This window comes from Pelodiscus sinensis, chromosome 11 (genome assembly GCF_049634645.1).
Source record: "Pelodiscus sinensis isolate JC-2024 chromosome 11, ASM4963464v1, whole genome shotgun sequence".
NCBI classification, from domain to species: Eukaryota; Metazoa; Chordata; order Testudines; family Trionychidae; genus Pelodiscus; species Pelodiscus sinensis.
This window is the reverse complement of record NC_134721.1, coordinates 4291303-4315836: the sequence shown is the minus strand read 5'-3', so window position 1 is coordinate 4315836 and position 24534 is coordinate 4291303. Positions and strand designations below refer to the sequence as shown.

General features: G+C 49.5%; 1 protein-coding gene across 2 annotated transcripts; it reads right to left on the bottom strand.

The window, feature by feature from the left end:
* Positions 1 to 12601: 12601 nt before the first annotated feature.
* Positions 12602 to 20478, bottom strand: SNTN (sentan, cilia apical structure protein). Of its 2 annotated transcripts, XM_075938489.1 has the most exons (5): positions 20298 to 20478; positions 18221 to 18255; positions 17056 to 17195; positions 13802 to 13923; positions 12602 to 13717 (listed from the first exon to the last, which is right to left on the bottom strand). In XM_075938489.1, exons 1-5 carry the CDS (start codon positions 20405 to 20407, stop codon positions 13630 to 13632), a joined length of 495 nt encoding a protein of 164 aa, XP_075794604.1. In that variant the 5' UTR covers positions 20408 to 20478; the 3' UTR covers positions 12602 to 13629. The 2 variants fall into 2 exon arrangements, with proteins under 2 accessions (XP_075794604.1, XP_075794605.1); XM_075938490.1 differs by lacking the exon at positions 13802 to 13923 and having other exon boundaries at positions 12788 to 13717; positions 20298 to 20440.
* Positions 20479 to 24534: the final 4056 nt, after the last annotated feature.

The window sequence follows — 24534 nt, the reverse complement described above, 5'->3', positions numbered from 1 at the left end:
ACAGCCCTAGTGCTAGAAGTCTCACAAGAGACATGATTCTTCAAAGGTTTCTCATGCCAGAGCTGGAGCACAAAGAAGTCTGAATAAGAGGATATTAAGCAGCAAAACAGAACCTATGGTCTCTTTGAGGACATGTGTGACACTTGTCACAGACTGCTTAACCATTCCTGGGAGTAAATGGGCGCGTTCCACTGTTCAAAAGATTCGCGATACCTAGTCTCCTCACCAGCCGCTGCAGTACAACCCAAAGGTCGCTGTCTGTGGGCCTTTGGGGCGCCGTGTCCGGTCAAACTTTGTGAGACAACTTTTGTCATGGCTTTAGTGATGAGTCACAGAGACAGACAATAACACTCTCTTAGCCAGTGGTTCCCAACCCCCAGGCTGCGGCCCACTGCTAGGCCGCGGACCCCTGGCTGCTGGGCCACGGTGGCTCTGGGGGCCGGAGCTGGGGTACAGCCTGCCCCTGCCTGGCGCTGGTTGGCTGAGAGGCCGGGCAGGGTGCATCTCTGCCAAGAGCCGCGGCAGGAGGGGAGGTGCCGCGTGGTGTTCTCCAGCCCCGGCCCCAGACAGCCCAACCTTGGTCAGGCCCTCCCATCTGGTTCCTCACGCTCCTCACACGGGACCTCAATCTTCCTGCAGAGAAGGGCGCCAGGCCCACGCCCTCCCAGCTCTGCCAGGGTTTGGCCTCAGAGGGGGGCTACGCAGCCAGAGGCCTGCCTCAGGATCGCCGGGAGGGGCCTGGGCTCGGCTGCCTCCTCAGCTCGGCTTGAGAATCCCCGGGTGCGACCCTCCCATCCCTCCATGCCTCAGTTCCCAGCTGCACAATGGGGCTAACGACCCCACCCCGCCTAATTGAACTGTAAACCCCTGGGGGCCGAGGCTGGGGCTACGTTCACAGCAAGCGCCGCGGGGCCCTCGTTTCCTGCGGGAGCGCTAGACACGACTGCAATACCCGCCATGAAGAGCATTACAAATTCCCCGTTGTCCCCTGAGCAGGGTCGGATTAAGAAAGGGGAGTTGGGGGCTGTAGCCCAGGGCCCTGGGCTAAGTGGGGGGGGGAGGCCTGGAAAAAGATCTCTGGGCCTCCAAAAGTGCAGAGCCCCCGGCTCTGGGCTGCAGCCATGAAATCCCCAGCAAGGTGATCCTGCCTGGGTAAGGGAACGTGGCTCTGTGCCCTGCCATTCCCCTTCCCTCTCCTCCCCCTGAGCCAGCGCTGCAAGTGCTGGGAAACTCTGGCCGGGCACATCGCTCACCTGCAGGCTCCACCTCCCGGCTCTCACTGGACGGGAATCGCAGCCCATGGGAGTTGCTGCGGGCAGATCACCTGCTCTCGGGGCCTGAGCCCCCAAAGGGAGCTGCCCCAGGTAAGCACCCCACCCCTCCCACACGCTGACTCCTTCAGTCTATCCGCCTAGGCCTGGGGGCTGGCTCAGTGCTCAGTGCTGGCTCTGTGTCTGTGGTGCAGACGCACCCCTCGTGGCTCAGCCTGAGCGGCAGAACTGAGAGACGGGGTGACCCATCGGGCTGGCTAGCAGCGCGTCTCTGCCGCTTGCCTTTCGTGGAGGTGCACCCGGAGCCAAGGCCATCGGGCCCGGGGGGGTCGGAGAACAGCTGGGGAACCCCGTGAGAAGAGGGGACTTTGCGGCTGCACTGAAAACCGCGGGAGCTGCGGGATGTGATCAAAGGCCACATAGGCACCAGCAGCAAGGCAGCAGCTCAGACAGCACCAACCGTCGAATCCTAGAATCCCAGGGCTGGAGGAGACCTCAGGAGTCATCGAGTCCAGCCCCCTGCCCAAAGCAGGACCCATCTCAACTCCATCATCCCAGCCAGGGCTTGGTCAAGCTGGGACTTAAAAACCTCTAGGGATGGAGATTCCACCCACCCCCCCAGGGAACCCATCCCAGTGCTTCCCCACCCTCCTAGGGAAATAGCTTTTCCTAATATCCAACCTAGACCTCCCCCACTGCAACTTGAGACCATTGCTCCTTGTTCTGCCATCTGTCACCATGAGAACAGCCTCTCTCCATCCTCTTTGGAACCCCCTTCAGGTAGTTGAAGGCTGCTATCAAATCCCCCCTCACTCTTCTCTTCTGCAGACTAAACAGACCCAACTCCCTCAGCCTCTCCTCGTAGGTCATATGCTCCAGCCCCCTCATCATTTTGGTCGCCCTCCACTGGACCCTCTCCAATGCATCCACGTCCTTTCTGTAACAGGGGCCCCAGAACTGGACACAATACTCCAGATGAGGCCTCACCAGTGCTGAGTAAAGGGGAATAATTGTTCCCCTAGATCTGCTGGCAATGCTCCTCCTAATGCCCCTGTCTTTGTCAGTGTTCCTGGCTGCTCCGGAAGCAGAGAGAAGCTCTAGACCTTTTTCAAGGTGGCATTGCTGAGTGCATCTTTGGGGCTGACAGGAAGTGGGTCTGGCCCACGAAAGCTCATCACCTAATAAACAAAATGCAGGACAATGTCGTGGGCCAGACAATGTCGACAATGTCGTGGGCCAGACCCACTTCCTCAGATCAAATAGTGGAAGAAAGTAGTCACAACCATAGATACCAAAGGATACAATTAAAAAAATGAACAAATATGAAAAGGACAAATCACATATATTGGTATCTATGGTTGTGACTACTTTCTTCCACTATTTGATCTGAGGAAGTGGGTCTGGCCCACGAAAGCTCATCATCTAATAAACCATCTTGTTAGTCTTTAAAGTGCTACATTGTCCTGCATTTTGCTTCAACTACCCCAGACTAACGCGGCTGCATCTCTATCACTATTCCACCTAATAAACCATCTTGTTAGTCTTTAAAGTGCTACCTAGTCCTGTGTTTTGTTTCATCTAAAGCAGGAGTGAGCAATCATTTTTGTAGGGGGGCCACCTCACAAATTTTGGCACACGGTTGTGGGCCAGAAGGGGTGGGGCCTCAGGCATAAAGGGGCGGGGCTTTTGGACAGAAAGGGGCGGTTCCCTCTAGGTGCCATGCTCCCTGGTGGGGAGGGGAGAGACTTTGCGTGTTCCCCTGTCTCCTGGCCAATTGGGTTCTGGGGGCAGAGGAGAGGCAGGGCAGCCACTCTAAACGAAAAGCACTCGATTCTGGATGAGGGCGGCGTGGGCACTGTCTTTGGAGTTTATTATTTGGTGCTGGAATGACAGCATTTCCAATCCTCTTGAACATGGTCCCTAAAATGAAACCAGATTTACAATGCTGCCCGGGATGATCTAGAGCAGGGGTAGGGAACCGTTTTTGTGTTGGGGGCCACTGACCCACAGAATAATCAGTTGGGGGCCGCATACCAGTGAGAAGCAACCCAACCCCTCACTAATGTGGCCCAGGTGGGGGCCCCTGAGCCTCAGGGGCTGGATCAAGGCAAGCTGGGGGCTGCATCTGGCCCCCGGGCCTTAGGTCCCCCGCCCCCGATCTGTAGTGTAGTTGCTCTGTCACCCATCTCGCTGCAGGCGGAGGCTCGTGACTTCCAGCTGCAATGACTCCTCTGGAAGTCCGGCCGAAGTGCAAACCGTTCTCGTGTGGGCGGGTGTGACGCGTCCCCTCTGCAAAGAGCAAAGCCTGCACTTGCAGCCCAGCGGACGCACTCGAGGGGCAGCAACAAGGAGCTATTCTGAAACGAGAGGGCAAGCGGAATGCCTGTCTCCGTTAACCATCCTGCCTCCTTGTGGGCAGACCTCTGCTATTGAAAGCTGCAGCGCACAGCATAGTGAATGGCAGCCGGCGCGCCCACTGCATCTTTGCTAACGCCATTGTGCAAAATGACGCGCCTCTCGAACTCAGACCCGAGGCCCCTGGCGAGACGCTCAGAACAGAATGGACAGGCCTTCGCTGTCGAAGCCACAGGGGCCAGCAGAAAATGTGTCACCCGCAGTGCAGAAGAGCCTGCTGTGATTAGAGAGGGGCCCAAGTGCCGTTTTCAAAGTCCTGAAGGTCTGGGGTAGCTCTTCACGGAGCAGAGGGCAGCTATGCCAGGTGCAATTCACTCTGCGTGCAAATCCCCATTCCCACCAGGCCAGATGGTGGTGAATATTTCAGACCTGCGCTGGCCGGCCTGGAGTGGCAGCCTCGTTGGTAGCCTCAGCTGAGAAGCCAACGAGGCACGGTGGCTGCGTCACCCTCTCACACCTCCAAGGGGCAGGATTGATTCCTTCAGATCAGGATGAGGTGCGCTGACCTGGCAGCTTGAGGGAAGCCGGCCTTTCTGGGCACAGAAGCCGTACTCCCCAAACGACTGAGGAGCACAGGAGAAGGTGCCCAGAGGCAGGTACCAATGGTGTCTAACTCAGCGGTTTTCAGACTTTTTCCCTCATAACTGAATTGAAGAAAATTGTGGATGCTACAACCCACGTCATTTGGCTAGAGTGTGGGCGGCACGGGGGGAGGGGCTGAGGAGAAGAGCTTTGGGATTCAGGAGGGGGCTCTGGCGTGGGGGGGGCGGGGACTAAGGCTTCCTGCCTCGCTTGGCAGCGCAGGCCATGCTGCGCCCCGGGTTCCCAGCCAATGGGAGTGTGGGGCTAGTGCATGGAGGTATCTAAAAGGGTGTCACAAGGATCAGGGAGAAAACTTGTTCTTCCTGGTCTCTGGGGATAGGACAAGAAGCAATGGGCTTAAACTGCAGCAAGGGAGGTTTAGGTTGGACATTAGGAAAAACTTCCTACCTGTCAGGGTGGTCAAACACTGGAATAAATTGCCCAGGGAGGTTGTGGAATCCCCGTCTCTGGAGATATTTAAGAGCAGGTTAGATAAATGTTTGTCAGGGATGGTCTAGACAGTGCTGGGTCCTGCCATGAGGGCAGGGGACTGGACTCAATGACCTCTTGAGGTCCCTTCCAGTCCTAGTATTCTCTGATTCTATGGAGCCCTCTTCCCCTAGGATCCGGGCCTGCTGCCAGCCACTTCCGGGGCGTAGCGTAGTCTGCGGTGCAGGACAGGCAGGGAGCTGCCTTAGCTCCCCCCCCCCACACTGCTCACCTGATCCCCCTGCAGCATCGAAACCCAGCGCCCGACATCCCATCCCCCAGTCCTGGCTCAGGACCCGTCTTTGGAAAACCACTGGTCTGACGGACCTCTGTAGCTCGAAATGACCCCAAGCAACCACCAGATGGCAGCAGACAGCAAAGGGTGTAGCGTAGTCAAGTCAAGCAGGCGATGCACGGGGCCTGGTCAGGCAACAGACTCCCAGGGCAGGTCTCTGCTCACTTGGCAACTGGCTGACATCAGGGGAACTCCCTGCACTTGCACCATCCACCTTCCCCAAGCACCTGGGGCAGGATTCAGAGTCGTTGTCTCCACTCTTACCCACTAGCCACCCCCTCCAGCTGCCTGGTGCCGGACAGCTTCTCGCCACTCTGCAGAACGCGACTGCGCTAGCCGAGATGGGCCCCCCAGATTTCCACCTTTTGTGCCTTCCAAATGGCCGGATGCCTTGTATCGCACGCACACAATGACGGGGCGGACACCCCCCTTTGAAATCCGTACAGCACAGCACTGGGTAACCAGGAGAGTCACGTTCCCACCTCCAGCTAGATCCTGGCAGCTCCCAAGCCAAGCCCACCTTGAGTCAGCCAGGCAGGAAGGACTCAAGGTGGGGGGAAAGCCATCTGTGCAGCCTCCGTGTCCTTCCAGGGTGAATTATGGGTACCGATAGGGTCACTCCTTCCTTCCTTCCTTCCCTCACTCTGGGAATGTCTCTGGCCTGATTCTTAATTTGCACGAAGGCTTTCGCAGGGTAAGGAGTCTCAACTGCAGTTACACTTTCATCCCCAGCCTTAGACCCTCTCAGAGGGGTGCAAAGGAGAGTCAGACTTCTGGGGTTTTATTAGAATGAAGGAAGGGAAAGAAATTGACGACAAGTGGGTTGACCCTCTGCTGTCTTAGCTCTCTTGGCTTCACCAGATGGGGAGATGCTCCATAGGGTGAAATCTGCCTCCCGCCGCTTCCAAGACATCAAATTCCCATTCATGTTGATGGGGCCAGGACTATATTTAATGCTACTTGAATCTCAGGAAAAGAACTTCTTCTGTTAGTAGGTAAAATAAGATGTTGGCTTTATAAGATCTCCCCAAAGATTAACTCTATGGCTGCGTCAAGACTGGCAAGTTTTTCCGCAAAAGCAGTTGCTTTTGCGGAAAAACTTGCCAGCTGTCTACACTGGCCGCTTGAATTTCCGCAGGAACACTGACGATCTCATGTAAGATTGTCAGTGTTCTTGCGGAAATACTGTGCTGCTCCCGTTCAGGCAAAAGCCCTTTTCCAGAAATGCTTTTGCGCAAGAGGGCCAGTGTAGACAGCTGAAAACTGTTTTGCGCAAAAAAAGCCCCTATGGTGAAAATGGCGATCGGGGCTTTCTTGCGCAAAACCACGTCTAGATTGGCACGGATGCTTTTCCGCAAAAAGTGTTTTTGCGGAAAAGTGTCCGTGCCAATCTACACGCTCTCTTGCACAAATACTTTTAACGGAAAAACTTTTTGCCAGTCTAGACGCAGACTATTTGTGAAAATATGGTGTAAGGACAGCACTTGACTGCGTTACAAAGCTTCTGCAGTCGAAGAAACAATAAACTCAGGCAAATGCTTCTCAAGTAACCACCCTGATATGCCAAAAATGAGTTGGGTTTTGCCTTGTGAGACCAGAAGCACCTGGGATTTTTTGTAGTGACACTTACTAACCACGACCCTTGACCCTTTGGCGTATGGAATCTGAAGAGAAAACTAAGAAGAAGGAATGTCAGCCAAGAAGTGCCTGCTGAATAACACACATCTGCACCCCGGCACCTACATTTGTTGGGATGAATGTGATGGAGAAAATGGAAATTCTGTTTTCCCGGCAGCTGAACGCATAAAGTCTGGACTGTCACAGGGATTAGCATCCATGGCTGTTACAGACTTAGCAATTTCCAACAGATCTGAAACCAGCAAGGTAAGGAGAAGGGTGAGAATGGATGTTGCTTCATGGAGCAAATATTTATAAGAGGAAGAGGAAGATTTGGGCGCTATACTTTTTAGCCTAGTCCTTACCAGGTATCGTTTAGATTTCTCAGCATCTTACTTAGGATCAGCCCCACCTGCCACTGACATCAGTGCGAAAACTCGGTTGGATTCTTTGGGAACGCTCAATCCTTTTAACCTCCACTGTTCAAAATTGTGGCTGCGGTGATTTGCATCTGCAAAGTGCATCTGCCAAAAAACCAGGTCAGGTTTTAAACATCTGCTCTTTGTGCTGCCTGGGCCGCTTTTTCCCCTAGCAGGTCTCAAAGGGATTCTGCATGGATGTGGTATTGACTAAGCAGAAGCAGCTGCAACTTACAACCACTTCAGACCCTCTCTCGATTCCCTAGCCCTGGCTTGGGTTTGCTTTCTTTAGAATAAACGTGTGGGCTCTCACTCTCGGCCATGTGACTTCAATGGCAAGACTCCTATTGTCTTCCCTTGGATGAAGACCAGATCTTAAATGAAACATGACAGGAGCCTTTCAGGCAAAGGAAGCTTTTAAGCCGCCTCCGGAGGATGCAGCTTCCTGGACTGGGTATGTCAGGTGAGGCATCTAAGCTGCTAGACTGGAGCGCTCTGGGCAGCCACAAAAAGTCCAAGTTCACACAAGCACGTCCTTAGGAGCAGAGCAGCATGCATGTCCACAGCCCCCACTGTATTGGGAGTGCTATGGCCAGTGGGTCTCAAATATGAACGGCCAAATTGGCTCAGACCAGTGGTCTATTTAGCCCCGTATCCTGTCTCCAACAGCGGCTAATACCGGGAGAGGTACAGAACAGGGCAGATAAGGGATCTACCCCTATCTCTCCCTTCCATCATCGGGAGTGAGATGTTTAGGGTCACTCTGAGCATAGGGTTGCATCTCTGACCACCTTGTCTGATAGCCAGTGATGGACTTACCTCATTTTTTTTTAACCCAGTTCTACTTTTGGATGGCACAACATCCCCTGGCAAGGAGTTCCACTGGTTAACAGTGTGTTGTGCAAAGCTGTTCTCCCTCTTGTTCATATTAATTACTCAGCCTATTGCTTTCACCTGGCTGTTGTCTTGTGGGAAAGGGCATCAGGCAGGACTTCAGCACAAAGGATACACAGGCATAGAACCAGGTCAATCGCATGATGTGTCCCATTCTCTTCCGTGGAAAGGCTTCTAGAAGCGCTCAGCTCCACAAGCTCGCCCTTCATATCCTGAATCTGATTAATATGCCCTCCTGATATATCAGCAGCTAAATCTCTGAACTGGTTTTATTCCCAGTTCTTGTCTTACTTGCTGAGCTTGGCTTTTAAAATTCAGCACTTCCATTTGCATTGCTGCTTTCAGCTTTGTCCCACCTGGCCCCGGCCTAGACTCATGTTTAATCAGCCCCCCCTGAAATGACTGATCATTGGTCCCCCTCCCGCCGATACTGTGCATCCTTTCTCTGCAGGAATATCCGCTGTGAAAAGTCCTGTTGATGTTTGGAAGTCGTGTCTCACTTTTAGGTCAGTGACCTGAATCTAATTCCTAAGCTCATACTTTTCCCCCTCGGTTAGAACCAAAGGTCTACAACGAATGGGCTATTTTTTGCTCTTTCTCTGCTTAAAGAATACGGGAAGGCTAAAGGGTTATCTCTGGTCTCTTTGGGTGCGTCTATGCTGCACCCGTAGCTCAAAATAAGCTCCTCAATTTGAACTAAACAAATTGTGTAGCTTATTTCGAGTAAATTTCAAAATAGCTTATTTCCAAATGAGTTACACAGCACTCATTTCGAAATAAGCGTTTTTATTTCAAAATGTCCCTTACTCCCCGTGGAATGAAGTTTACAGGGACATTGGAATAGCGAGCCCATTATATTTTGAAATGACGGGCGTGTCCAAAAGACGCGGACTAGCTATTTCGGGTATACCGAAACAGCGCTTTAGTGTTGCCGGAGTCTTTCAGCCCAGGAAAGAGAGGATTCGGTGGCTGTGTTGGCTGAGTTGGCTTTGCCATCGGAGTGGTCTCAAGATTTTGCAGGGAAATCCTCTTTTGTTCCCAGTTCCTCCTTCAGAAACTTTACTCAGGCAAAAACTGACCCCAGGACTGGTTTGGAACGGTTGGAGTTTGGCCGCGTTCGCTCGACCCTGCCAGGCTGTTTGAACAGCTGTGGGTTTTAGCTAGTGGGTGGGCGAGTGGGTGTTTTCACAGGGCTACGCCCTGAGTGGAAGTTAGAACCTCAGCTGGTCTGACTCAGTGGAGCCACCTCCTTATGTGTCAAGGATCTGGCCCTCATTCAGGCTGGGTTGTGTCAGTTTCACTAGACCCCCACCCACTTCTTGGGCAGTGGTTAGCACGGGCCTTTTCACATCCCAGCGCGGCTGATTTCGACTCGGTGACTGTGCGGGGGATGCTTTTGAGATGCTCCGGGCAGGTTCCGGGGTGGGGTTACTGGGCCCCAGAACCTGTCTGGGGCAGATCAAAAGCGTCTTTTAATCAAAGCGGGGAGCTGGGTCCAAGGCAGGGAAGAGATGGGAGGCCGTGTGTGGCTGCCCCAGGACTCACCCGAGCAGGAGGGGGTTGGTGGCCTGGTTCTCTCCTGGCAGAGGGGAGGCGTTCGGGGCGTCTCCATGCAGCGAGGGCAGGTTTGTGGCCCTGGCTGGCGGAGGGAGGCCGAGGGTCAATTGACTGTGCTGTGCTGGGGTCCAGAATCGCTGTCGGGGGGACCTACGTTAGCTGACCTCTCCAAGGGCTGTTTTATTTTTTAAGAACATAAACACAGCCACGCTAGTTCACACCAATGGGAACGTCTCTCTGCCAGCAAGCCAGCGCAGGGTGGGTCCGAGGGACTGAACAGAGCCGGGTAGTTAGCAAGTGATCCATCCCCTATTATCCTGCGAGGTCTAGGGACACCCAGAGCAGGGAACTGCATCCCTCTCTTGGCCTGTCGCCTTTGTCAGACCTAGGAACTTATCTCGCTCCTTTCTGAACCCGGTCGGACTTTTGGCCTTCCCCAAATCCCCTGGCAACAAGTTCCACAGGGTTGGCTGTGTGTTGCAGGAAAAAGTACTTCCCTTGGAGAGTTTTAAACCTGCTGCCTGATCATCCCCTCGGCTATCTCTACACGCGGGGCTTCTTGTGCGAGTAATATGCAAATAAGGCTAAGTGTGAAATATTGCCGAGCCTCATTTGCATACCTAATGAGCCACCATTTTTTTCAGAAGAGGCTCTTGCGCAAGAAGGAGCGTCTACACTCATTAGGTATGCAAATGAGGTTTTGCGATATTCCACGCTTAGCCTCATTTGCATATTACTCGTGCAAGAAGCCGCGAGTGTGGACATAGCCCTCGAGTGCCCCCTAGTTCGTGTGGTAAGTGAGGGGGTAAATAACACGTCCTTATTCTCTTTCTCTGCACCAGTCATGAACTTATAGACCTCTGCCACATCCCACCCACCCAGTCATCTCATCTCATCCCTTAGGGAACGTCTAGACAGTGGAGCTATTTCTGGTATCCCGAAATAGCTACCTCACGTCTGTTAAACGTGCAGTCCTGGGGGTGCCTTTCCTCCCCGCTCCTGAGGGGGGTAGGAACCCGAGTTCTGGATCTATCAGGGTCGACAGCCCACCCCTGCGTACCCCAAGCTGAAATAACTGGTGGGGTGGGGGCTGCCCCCTGGTAGGGGGACCCGGGCCCACCCTACTCCACCGGTTCCCGGCCCAGGGCCCTGTGAGTGGCAGGACGGCGTGTCACTCCCTCGGTGAGGAATCCGTCCGAAATGCACCAAGGATTCCAGGGTGGGAGAGGCGGCTCCTGCACCCTCCCTGGGCCACTTCCTACCTGGTCCGATGGGGTCTCTTCCCATGTGCTCGCCAGGTCCACTATTTCCCTGGGGGCTGCTTCTCCCTTGTAGACAGCCATGGAGCCATCCCAACTGACCCTAGAGTCTCCGCTGTCTTCCCTCTGGGCGGCCGGCTGGGGCTGGTCAGGAGCTCCCTTCTGAGGTCCTTCCCCTCCGGCAGTCAGCCCAGACTGAGCCTCTCCACAGGCTTTTATACCTGGGCTACAAACTGAGCATGCCCAGTAGGGTTGTGGGGGCAGGGCTCCTTTAGCCAGGGTTAAGGGTTAAGGGATCTTTTGGAAAAGGTTTTATTTTCTGCAAGATCAGTGTCTAGACTGGCGCTTTTCACCGGCAAAGCTCCGTGCCAAAAAAAAGTGGCAGCCATTTTTATGCTAATGAAGCGGGGGAGATTTAAATCCCCGCTTCATTAGCAATTGCGATACGTCTAATTTGCATCCCTTTTATGAAAAAGGGATGCAATCTAGACTTAGCCCGTGAGTTCAGTGCAGGGCTGCCTAGCCCCGTCACACGTGCCCATTATTTTGAAATATTTTTCGAAATAACGGGCTCGCTATTCAGGCATTCCTGTAACCCTCGTTCCTCGAGGGTTAAGGGATGTCTTGAAATAGTGTGTTATTTCAAAACTTGGTGCTGTGTAGACATGCCAAATTTTGAAATAAGCTATTTCAAAATACAAGCGAAATAAGATACGCAATTTGCAAAGCACAAATTGCGTATCTTAGGGTACATCTAGACTACTAGATACTAGATACTGTCAACAAAGCTTCTGTCGACAAAAAGTGTCTAGACTACATCCAGTTCTGTAGACAAAGCAAGCCGCTTTGTCGACATGACAGTGTAGACGCAAAGGACAGTGTAGATGAAATAACGCCTTCTGTCGACAGAACTCTGTCAACAAAAGGCGTTATTTCTCACAGAATGAGGTTTACTGCCATCAACAAAACTGCCGAGTTCTGTCGACGTTATGTTGACAGAATTCAGCGGTAGTGTAGACGCAGGTATAGTTTTGTTGACAAAAGTCCACTTTTGTCGACAAAACCCTGTAGTCTAGACACACCCTTATTTTGAGTTTACGGTGCTGTGTAGACGCACCCTTAGTCATCTCTTTTCTAAATTTAATAGCCACATCTCATCTCATCATCAAGACCATCTCATCTGAGGAAGTGGGTTTTGTCCATGAAAGCTCATGATACTATTTTAGTTACTCTATGGTGCCACATGACTACTTGTTGTTTTAAAAGTTACAGACTAACACAGCTAGCCCTCTGAGACATTTAATAGTCACAGTCTTTTATAATCTCTCCTCAAGCAGAAGCTGTTCCCTACCCCGAATCATTTCTGATGTGCTTCTCTGTACTTTTTCCTATTCTAATATATGTCATTTTGCGATGGGACAACTGAGTGCCGGGATACCATGGATTTACATAGTAGCATTATGTGATTTTCGGTTTTATTATCTCTCCCTTTCCTAATGGTTCCAAGCAGTGGCGGATATACAGCAGGGTGAATGGGGCGGCCGCCCCGGGCCCCACGCTTCAGAAAGCTCCCCGCGCATGCGCCGTGGCAAAGGGGGGCCTCGCGGAATTATGCTGCCCGGAGCCCCGCAAAAACGGTCATCTGCCCCTGGTTCCAAGCATTGCTAGCTTGGATGTTTTCAAGGTATTAACCACAAAGACTCCAAAATCTCTTTCTTGAGTGGACAGTGCAGGTCCATTAGTACTAAGTCTTTTGGGTGGAAGGTGAGACTTCTAAGTGCTAAGAAGGTCATTATTACGTAAATGATGTAATGGAAATTCCATTTAGTCTTTTATGAGTGGAAGGTTCTACAAAGTCTAATTTGTAGAGGTGGCTGGAAAATGGTGTTTTCTGGGAATTTTTAAAAAAGTTATTAAAACATTTGGAGGAAAATTCTCTAGGAAATTTCCATTTTTAACAAGAAAAAATTGTATTGTTTTCCCAAACCTGAAAAGAAATAGTTTTTTCCATCCAAACACTGAAAAATGTCGAAAAAAATACATGTTGTCTTAGTTTTGGCCACCAGGAAATAATCAATTAATAAATACATATCTAAAAACTTATTAGCTTAAATATTTTGGTGGGTTACTTTCTTTGTCAGAGGCTGGAAATGGATGACAGGGGAGAGATCATTTGATGATTCCCTATTATGTTCATTCCCTCTGGGGCACCTGGAATTGGCCACTGTTGGCAGACAGGACAGTGGGCTAGATGGACGTTTGGTCTGACCAAGTATGGTCATTCTTATGTTCTTATTTTTATGTTCTTATTTCTCTAACTTCCCAATACAGACTTGGCTTTGATTCGTGACCTCAGTGTGACAGATGCATTCTGAATGTTGAACACGTGATTTCTTCAACAACGATCACTTAATGAAATCTAAAACATTGCATCTAAAGGAAACAAGCGATGGTCTTTTATAAAGAGATTTGTGGTGCACAATTGACTTTAGGCAGGAAAAAGAATGCAGTGAAGACATCGTGGTAGTTACTATGGGCGATGGATTTAAGGCTTATGCATCACTTACACAGCATTTCAGTGGGACATGGGCACTGTACTGGCCTTCTGTACAGATTTGAACCAAATGTAGTCCCTTTAAAATGAAATCGCATCCTTCCATCAAAATATTTACAAAGCCACTGATTCCTGTTTTCCCACTGATGGCTGCTCCTTCCACTATGTACACAGCTATCGCTCTCAATCTCCTTATGCGGGATGGCTCATTTTGTGGGTCTGACATTTCTGATCTCCTGCAGGAGGTCTGACATCAGAACGAGGCTGAGGAGCAAGATCACGAAATCTTCAAAATCCATTTTGTTGTCTTGACCCTCTTCCAGGGCAGACATGAGTTCCTGGTGCTTGGGTTTGCTTTCTTGGCCCTGGGGGAATTTTAATTAAAAAAAAATGGAACATGCAATTCCTTTTCAACAGCCTCTTCTCTAAAATAGAAACATATTTATTACCCGTTGATGCATTTTCCTGCCTTTCTATCCAGGTTCGTGTAGCTATGCCAGTCACGGAATTTTCTGCATGACTCACAAGAGATGAGTACATTGGGACTGTGGAGATCACGTAGTCTGAGCTCCTGCATGACACAGGCCCCAGAACTTTTCTTAATTAATTCCTGTGTGAACTAGAGCAGATCTTTTAGAAACCGCGCCCCCACCCAATCTTGATTTGTAAATTTCCATTGATGGGGCCTCTACTACAAAACTTGGGAAGATGTTCAGAGATTAACTACCCTCATTGTCGATCATTAGCACCTTATTTATAACCTGTATTTGTTTCATTTCACCAACAAACCACTGGATCTTCTTAAACCTGTGTCTGCCAGATTGGACAGCCCCATTATACCAAATTTCTGTTCTCCATATAGATACTTAGCAAGTGCGATCAAGTCACACCGTAACCTTTTACTTTGCTAAGCTAATTAGATTGAATCTTTCCTGACCTCCATAGGACCCCACTTGAAATAGACCCCTTTAGTTATCTCCCTGTTACAACTGAATGGTGAGGCATACCAGTTAGCCAATTTTCACTGTATTTAATGTGTCCTATGTAATGCTGATTTTGAATCATTCTCGTTTATTGATCAAAATATCACTTGGTACCAAATCAAATGCTTTACAGAAAACTACGTATATTACATCCAAACTATTACCTTGATCATCCAAACTTGTAATCTCATCTATAAAGATATCAAGTTACAGGTTGAACCTCTCTAATCTGAAACTCTCTGGTCTGGCAGCATCCGCGGTCTGGCACAATTTTTAGTTAGCTAGATGCCCACTTTTCATGGATGCCCAAGTTTCACACAGTTCCAAAACATTTGTTTACAGCCACCGGTCCTGGCTCTTGGTGTTCTGTGCTGTTATTTAGCTCTAATTTACCCCTCAATGTCTTCTAAGAGCCCAGGAAGCCGTGGAAATGTTGGTAATACTACTAGACAATACTGACCTCCTGCAAATTCTCTGGTTTGGCACCGGATAGGTCTCAAAGGTGCCGGACTAGAAAGGTTCAACCTGTAGGTTGATATGAATCTGTTTTCATAAACCTGTGTTGGGTGCCATTCATTATATTATTCTCCTTTAATTTTTTATTATTCAAGTCCTGTATCAATCTTTTCCTCATTTTGGCCAGGATTGATGTCAGACTAACACACCTTTTTATCCTTTTTGACTATTGGCACATTAGCTTTCTTCTGAACATCTAGAAGAGCTCCTGCATTGTCCATCGGTGGCCAGCTCTTTTCAAAGTCTGGGGTACAAGTTAATTGGATCTAGTCTGATTTTAGTGGCTGCTGTTTAACATATTCCTGCGTTATTGTTAGAATGGAAAACATTTAGTCATCATCAGGGGATATGAATACATCATCTGGCTTATGCCTAAATACCAGGCACAAATATTTATTAAACACTTCTGCCACTTCTGCATTATTATGAACAATTCTACTATTTCTATCTAGCAATGGACCTGTACCAATTGTTAGGATTGTTTTGTTCCTCATAATATTTTAATATTCCTTTGTTTGTCTGTAACTCGGCTGGCCAGGACTGCTGGTAAAAAATCTGATCTTTATTTCCTAAGCATGGATAATTCCTATTCCTAAACTGTGCATGTTTGAGCAGCCTCGAGGCTGCTCTAAACTGTACCCAGTGCTGGAGCCAAATGGAAATTCAGGCAGCTGTATTTGGCTCTCCAATAGGCTGTCCTCTCTTTTGCATCCAATGGAAGCCATGTGCATCATGGAATCCAGCCCCATATATTTAGAACCCAAAGGAAATAATACATTATTTCAACCTTCAATTAGTTCCCTTTCTTCTCTCCTACTGCATGTTTATTTCAGACAGTGCTAGGAAGGTTGAGATGACAAGATCCCTTGTTGAGCTGTCACTAACACTCCCAAAAATGAGGCATTGATAACACGGTGCTTTCAGCTCTCTATATGCTAGAGATGCCATTTGTGCTTCTGCAATGTATCTTGTTTCAACTGCCTTAGGGGTATCTAAGCCTGACTTTCATGTCAGGTGTTTATGATGCAATTGCAGACTCGTAATTAAATATGTGCGCACATTGCATCCTACCACAAATGCAAACTACCGGGTGTTTTGTAGGTGTCCTAGTAAGCTACTTGTGAGCTACTTTCTGGATAGAGATGCAGGCAGATGCATTAACAGGGGTTTCTCCATTTCTTCCCCTGTGTTGCATACGGAGGTAGCTAGGAATACAGACAAGGAATCCATCGAGAATGTATTTACACAGTCATTAAAATTTCACTGGGGGTTTGCAAGGCAAGTTTATGTGTCTTGTATTTGTAGCCTCCAACATGCCTTCACCGGCCGAGGAATCATTTTGTTGGTCATTAGGGCTACGTCTACAATATGGCTACGTCAAGACTGGCATGATTTTCCAGAAATGCTTTTAACGGAAAAGTTTTGTGTTAAAAGCATTTTCGGAAAAGAGCGTCTAGATTGGCACGGACGCTCTTCCGCAAAAGCACTATTTGTGGAAAAGCGTCCGTGGCCAATTTAGACGCGCTTTTCTGCAAAAAAGCCCCGATCGCCATTTTTGCCATCAGGGCTTTTTTGTAGAAAACAAATCTCAGCTGTCTACACTGGCCCTTTTGCGCAAAACTTTTGTGCAAAAGGGACTTTTGTCCGAACGAGAGCAGCATAGTATTTCCGCAAAAAGCGCTGATTTCTTACAGTAGGAAGTCAGTGCTTTTGCGGAAATTCAAGCGGCCAGTGTGGACAGCTGGCAAGTTTTTCCGGAAAAGCGGCTGATTTTCCGGAAAAACTGGCCAGTCTAACCACAGCCTATAGCTTTTTCTGATTGCTTTTCTGGAAGAGGCTTTTCTGCCATTTGGCCCCATCTAGAATGAGGTATACAGGGCTCCCCGAAAAAGCACGTTTGCTCTTTTTAAAAAAAAGCGGAAGAGCAAACGTGATCCCTGAATGTGGCAGAGTTTTTCTGGGATCTCTCTGGTATCCCGGAAAACCCCCACAGTCTAGACGTACCCTAGGTGAAAGGCAGACGGGGGGATGGGTTTGTGCTGGAAGGCATTTGGGAGCTGGATAGTCCAGTCTTGTCACACTTCCAAGACTGCTGCACTTGCGTGAACCGTGCACAAAGGTAATATCTTGGGCTAAGCCCCTGCCCGTCCTAGGGGGAACCAACACAGGGCGTGGTCCTGGACACCCGCGCTGCATGCGCCTACCTGTATGAAATTCACAAACTGGGTTTGCAGCAGGGTTTTGGTTTCAGCGTTGCTGAGTTTGCCCTCGGGGTCGGCCGAGTTGTTGTAAACCAAGGCCACTGTAGCAAAGGCTTTCTCCAGGTCTGAGCCTTTCCCTAGAGCTGGGGGGGGGGAGGGAGGGACAGGAGGAGGGAGACATTACAAAAGTTTGCAGTGTTATTGAAAACTTTGTGATAAGATAAGGCCCGGGCGTGAGAGCCTGCCGCTGGGCCTGCCCAATCACAGTGCAGCTGGAACATAGCAGAACCATCTGATTGGCTAAGACTGTCAGGTGCCTTGATCTCAAGCCCAGGGCTGCGCAATGCACACGAGGGATGGAAATACCCCCTAACCCAGGGGGGTTCACACTTTTTTTCCTCATGATTCAGTTGAAGAAAATTGTTGATTTCGCGACCCAACATCATTTGACTGGAGTGTGGGCTCCAGGCAGGGTGGAGGAGGAGCGCGTTGGTGTGGAGGAGGGGGTTCCGGCTTTGAGGGGGGTCAGGGATGGGGCGGGGCAGCTTATCTCGAGCGGCTCCCGGTCAGCGGTGCAGAGGGGGCTAGCGCAGCTTTCTGCCTGTCCAGGCACCACCGACCGGGCTACGCCCCAGAAGCAGCCGGCAGCAGGTTCCCAGCCAATGTGTGGGGCAACGGGCTAGCTCCCTCAGACCTGGGTCCACCCAGGGAACACGGAGAGCCTTGCCATGCCCCAGAGATCTGTGCGGACCGTGGCTCCCCATTGGTCAAGTGGTGCCTGTGACCTCACGAGGCAGCAGCTCTACTCCCCGTGGCCCCTGAGGTGAGCTCTCTGTAGGAGGGAACGGACCAGGTTGGAGGCAGCACGGGGTGTGAGATGTACACTCCCCCCTCCCGCCTCCGGTTCCTCTGGACACATAGCACGGTCAGGGGTTAATTCCACGGCCATGCCCCTAAAAGGGCTCTCACTGGGGGAAACGTCTGTCTGTGGAAACTCCAGCAGCGAAGGGCAGAGGGCTTGCTCACAGCTCTTCCCATTCTATTTGCCTCGGGCTGTGGCCTGAACCGTACGATCTTGGGATTGCCACAATTTCCTGCAGTGGATGTTTTGGTCTCGGAAATCAGAACCCCGAAGGATCACGGAACCCTGCGGAACAGGTGTCCTTACCTTTCACAGCAGCCAGCTGCTTGGAGATAGGTTTGCTGGCAATAAGAGAGAAGAAATGCAGTTATCCCGGTGAGCCCTGTGCGTCTAGTTTCTTCACAAACTCTGGGCAGGTCTACACTAGGAAACGGTTTCAAAATAACTGAAATCGATGTAATAACTCCTGAAATAAAATCAAAATAGCACGTCCCCACTTTGAGGAAGCCTCAAAATTAGTCCGAGCAGGCTCTGTTAATGTGGCTCTGCTAATTCAGCTTAGAGCCCCAGGAAGCACTGGGGAGTAATTACCGTGAATTACTCTGGGGAGTGGTTATTTCGACTTAGCGGCACCGGAGAGTCCACACTACTGCTATTTCGAAATAGCTATTTTGGAATTAGCGTTACTCCCTGAGGAAAGCAGGAGTCCAGATTTCGAAATAACCAGCCCGTTATTTCGAAATAACGGGCTTGGTAGTGTGGACACTCCGCTTATAAATTCGACCCAAGGGGGGTTATTTCGACACAACTCCCTGCTGGAGATCAGAGCTAATTGACTCATTTCTATTTACTTTATTCCATACCACAGCCATATTCCGCAGGGGGCCTCAGAGGGGAATGAGTTTCCTCCGTGATGGAAAGATCAATATTCTTTACAAACTACCATCACAAAAAAAACAAACAGTGAACTTCTGGTCCCCAGTTCCAGCTTCTGGCCCATAGTCTGTGCGAAGTAGGCAATAAGTGGAACAAACTGCAACACAGTGGTTCTCAGTCATTCTCAATCATCTGTTTTTGCAGAAAAACTCGCCAGCTGTCTACACTGGCCGCTTGAATTTCCGGAAAAGCACTGACGATCTCATGTAAAATCATCAGTGCTTCTCCGGAAAAACTATGCTGCTCCCGTTCAGGCAAAAGTCTTTTTCCGAAAGACTTTTGTGCAAAAGGGCCAGTGTAGACAGCATAGTACTGTTTTCCGCAAAAAAGCCCCGATCGTGAAAAAGGCGATCGGGGCTTTTTTGCGGAAAACCGCGTCTAGATTGGCCACGGACGCTTTTCCGCAAAAAGTGCTTTTGCGGAAAAGCATCCTGCCAATCTAGACGTGCTTTTCTGAAAATGCTTTTAACGGAAAACTTTTCCGTTAAAAGCATTTTCAGAAATTCATGCCAGTGTAGATGTAGCCACAATGTTCACCTCTCTGCTTGCTTACAAAATCAGACATAAAAATAGAAAAATGTCACAGCACAGTACTACCGACAAACGGCTGGCTTTCTCATTTTTGCTATATCATTATAAAGTAAATCAACTGGAACATAAATATTGTGCGGACATTTCACCGGATAGTATGCAGAGCTGTACTGTCTGAAATTTTACTTTGGTCTGACGTCGCTAGTGCTTTTTATGCCGCCTGTGGTAAAACTAGGCAAATATCTAGGGGAGTGGATGTACCCTGTGGAAGTCCACAGCGTACCCTGGTCAGGCCCATATGCAGGGGGGTGCAAAGGGTGCAAACATCCCCCTCCCCCACGGTCCTCCAAGCAAGTGTGAGGCAGGGGTGGTGCTTTGCCCCAGCCTCCTTTCCCCATGCTCTGGCCAGGGGAAAACTGAGACTGATTTCCCTCCTCCCCCAGGAGTGAGGCCAGGGGCGGGGCTGGGCCATGGGGGCGGGGCAGCCACCAGCCCCTCCCCCGGCTTGCACCCCCACCACAGAAATTCCTGTTTACGAGCTTGCTAGTAGACAACCTCTGCGGTAACGGAGGCTCATTTGGTAAATGCCGTTTTCAAAGCACACAGGAATTATAAATGTTCAGACTTCATTGTGAGCGCCGAAACACAGCCGGGTCTGTGCATTTTCCACTTTGGGCGTGTAGCATATGTGGGTTGTATTTGTACCAGAAGGCATTTTGGTGAGAAGGCCTCTTCCTACTTGCGATTACAATTTAAAGCCCGATTCCTTTCTCTAAAGTGCTGGAAACTAATTAGCGTTGCGCCATCCTGCTGTGGAATCCATCTCCTGTGATGGCTACAGACGAAGCCGTCTGCATAAGGAACGGGAAGACATCTGCTGGGTTACTACAGTGTGAAGAACAAAACCATCACTTACCCCTTGGGCATGTTTGCTGCAGCTGAAGTTGCTTTCTGGGTCAAAGCAGCAGCAGGCTGGTTTCTGGAGGACAGGGCAGAGTTGGGCGAGCTGGCTGTGCAGCCACACATCCTGCACTCTCGCCTTGTTGTGTGTGATCGCTAAGCAACTCAAGGAATTGCAAACAGGTGACTTCAGCCTCCCGGCTGTGACGGGGAAAGAGAGCACAGCCTGTCTTCCGCATGCCCTGTCAATCATGTAAATGCCCCTCGGTCAACATGGAGCTAGCGAAATAAATCCGCCTGTGTCAGACAATGGGGAGCTATGGGAAAGCCAAAGTTTTTTGGATTACAGGAGGTCAATATTGTCTAGCAGCATCACCAACACTGCTACTGCTTGCTGGGCTCTTAGAAGACATTGAGGGGTAAATTAGAGCTAAATATCAGTACAGAACACTGAGAGCCAGGACTGGGGACTGTAAACAAACTTGATGGGACTACGGGAAACTAGGCCACACGCATGAAAAGTGGACATCGGGCTAAGTAAAATCATACCGGACAACGATTGTTTCCAGACCAGAGAGTTCTGGACTCGAGAGGTTCAACCTGTAGGAATGTTATTCAGCACACCCCTCTGTCCCGTGACTATTACCTGTCTTCCTTCTTCGGGCAAGTTTCCAAGTGACTGAAACAAACCGATCTACACGCTCCGCTGAGCAATCATGCTCCAGACTGGGGTAGCCTTTTTACAGTATCCATGTGTGTGCAGTGCATTGTGGGACAATAGTCACCCGTCGGTGCTCACGACACCTGCTAGGCAAGTAAGCAGGGATCATTACGCAGTATACTGGGGAGGGGGGGCAAGAGAAGGGAGAGGGGACCAATATGGAGCCAGTTCTGGCTTCTCTGGCCCTGCACAGGTGAGAGAGCCTGGGGGCTGCGCCATCTTGGGCCAGTGGACAACAGAGCCTGCGCCCTCGGAGCACAGTTTAGCCATGCCTCTTGACAGACTCACGCTGCACCAAGGGCACCCCCGGCCAGGGAACGAAGGCAGGACTCTCCCTTTGTCTGCAGGACCCTGAATAAGAGAGACGCTCTCTCATTGCCTCCATTTCTCAAGCCACAGCACCGACTCAGATGTGGACACTGGGTAATTGTCTTAGTGTGGACAAGGCTGGGGAAATCAAGTAACTTGTGCTAGGGTGCAACACCAACAGGCAGAACTGAACCTGGCACCTCTGGAGCTTAGTGCAGGAGCCGAAAATTGGCTGGCTCTCAGCTAAGGCTGCCTCAATTAGCTTTATTAACATGGGTCTGACAATTGACCAATGTTGCTGTTATATACACACTGGATGCTGTCATTTCCACTCCAACTCATCTGAGGAAGTGGGTTTTACCCACGAAAGCTCGTGATGGAATATAGTTTAGTCTGTAAGGTGCTGCAGAGCTGCACGTTGTTTTTAAAGTTACAGACTAACCCGGCGACCCCTCTGAGACTTTCTCTCTTTGTAAGTGGTCTAAGTGCCACTAGGTGGGACAGTACGTAACACCCAGAACGTGTGTGAGTTACAAGGGCATACAGTAAATCATTATACGTGGGATTAGACCACTTGCTAGGCCGGTGGTCATTCCCCACAGCATGCGGTCCCCTTTAAGAATTATTTCCGCACTGTGGGTGTGTCTAGACTTTTGTCGACAAAACTATACTTGCGTCAACAGTATCGCCAAGTTCTGTCGACATAACGTCAACAGAACTCGGCAGTTTTGTCGACGGTGGTAAGCCTCATTCTATGAGGAATAATGCCTTTTGTCGACAGAGTTCTGTTGACAGAAGGCATTATTGCATCTGCACTGTCCTTTGCGTCTACACGCTCATGTCGACAAAGTGGCTTGCTTTGTTGACAGAACTGGATGTAGTCTAGACGTTTCTCGTTCCACGAGGCGTACAGCTAGTTCGGATTAGAAGCCTAATCTGAACTAGCTAGTCCGTGCCGCGTGTAGCCGCGCAGCACGGAGTCCGAACTAGCCGGCATTTAAAAATGGCGCCGGCCGGCTTCATGCAAATGAAGCCCAGGAAATTCAAATCCCAGGCTTCATTTGCAACTGCAGATGACTACATTACCCCCGCTAGTTCGAACTAGCGGGGTAGTGTAGACATACCCCTAGAAAAGTTAGATGCCTGCAAGTCACCAGGGCCTGATGAAATGCATCCTAGAATACTCAAGGAGCTGATAGAGGAGGTATCTGAGCCTTTAGCTATGATCTTTGGAAAATCATGGGAGACAGGAGAGATTCCAGAAGACTGGATAAGGGCAAATATAGTGCCCATTTATAAAAAGGGAAATAAGAACAACCCAGGAAACTACAGACCAGTTAGTTTAACTTCTGTGCCAGGGAAGATAATGGAGCAAGTAATTAAGGAAATCATCTGTAAATACTTGGAAGGTGGCAAGGTGATAGGGAACAGCCAGCATGGATTTGTAAAGAACAAATCATGTCAAACCAATCTGATAGCTTTCTTTGATAGCATAACGACTCTTGTGGATAAGGGACAAGCAGTGGATGTGGTATACCTAGACTTCAGTAAGGTGTTTGATATGGTCTCATATGATATTCTTATCAATAAACTAGGTAAATACAACTTAGATGGGGCTACAATCAGGTGGGTGCATAACTGGCTGGCTAACCATACTCAGAGTTATTAATGGTTCTTAATCCTGCTGGAAAGGCATACCAAGTGGGGTTCCTCAGAGGTCTGTTTTGGGACCGGCTCTGTTCAATTTCTTCATCAGCGATTTAGATATTGGTATAGAAATTATGCTTATTAAGTTTGCAGATGATACCAAGCTGGGAGGGGTTGTGACTAATCTGGAGGACAGGGTCATAATTCAAAATGACCTGGACAAATTGGAGAAATGGTCTGAGGTAAATAGGATGAAGTTTAATAAAGACTAATGCAAAGTGCTCCACTTACGAAGGAACAATCAGTTTCATACATACACAATGGGAAGCGACTGTCTGGGAAGGAGCATGGCAGAAAGGAATCTAGGGGTTATAGTGGACCACAAGTTGAATACGAGTCAGCAGTGTGATGCTGTTGCAAAGAAAGCAAACATGATTCTGGGATGCATTAACAGGTGTGTTGTGAGCAAGACACGAGAAGTCATTCTTCCGCTCTACTCTGCGCTGGTTAGGCCTCAGTTGGAGTATTGCATCCAGTTCTGGGCACTGCATTTCAAGAAAGATGTGGAGAAATTGGAGAGGGTCCAGAGAAGAGCAACGAGAATGTGACCTATGAGGGAAGACTGAAGGAATTGGATTTGTTTAGTTTAGAAAAGAGAAGATTGAGGGGGGGACATGATAGCAGTTTTCAGGTATCTAAAAGGGTGTCATAAGGAGGAGGGAGAAAACTTGTTCATCTTGGCCTCTGAGGATAGAACAAGAAGCAATGGGCTTAAACTGCAGCAAGGGAGGTTTAGGTTAGACATGAGGAAAAAGTTCCTAACATCAGGGTAGTCAAACACTGGAATAAATTGCCCAGGGAGGTTGTGGAATCTCCATCTCTGGAGATATTTCAGAGTAGGTTAGATAAATGTCTATCAGGGATGGTCTTGACAGTATTTGGTCCTGCCGTGAGGGCAGGGGACTGGACTCGATGACCTCTCGAGGTCCCTTCCAGTCCTAGTATTCTATGATTCTATGACAAAAGCCTGTAGTCTAGACGTATGGGAGGAGGCGATGTTCTGTCTTTTCTTGGGCATCTCGCAAAATAGCATCCAAGAGTAATTTTCTATTTTATTTTAACTGAGGTCACCGCTTCCAAAACATCACAGCGCCAGATGACAGCCCAACCCCCCCCCCCCTTCTGAGAATGCTGAACTTCATTGTTTCTCAGCTTGATATTTGAAAACACACCGGCACACGGTATGTGGAGTTCTTGTCAAAGTCCTCCAGCAGTCGCTTTGAGCATGGCTCTGTCCGCTTTACCGAAGAGCCTCTAGGCGTATACCTGAAAGTTGTAGCGGGCCTTTTTCCCCTGAAGGCTGGCCAGTGAATAAGATGGCTTTGGCAATTTCCAATTCACTTTTCCTGTGAGACGGTACCATACTACTGACAAAACTACCCAGAGCGAGACTTTATATAACAGGGCGCTCAAAGGCGACTGCAACAGATGGTCTAGTGATTTAAAATGTTTTCCTCATTTAGTAAAAGCTAAATTACTGAAGGCTAATGACTAAGAATGTTCACCACCTTACTGT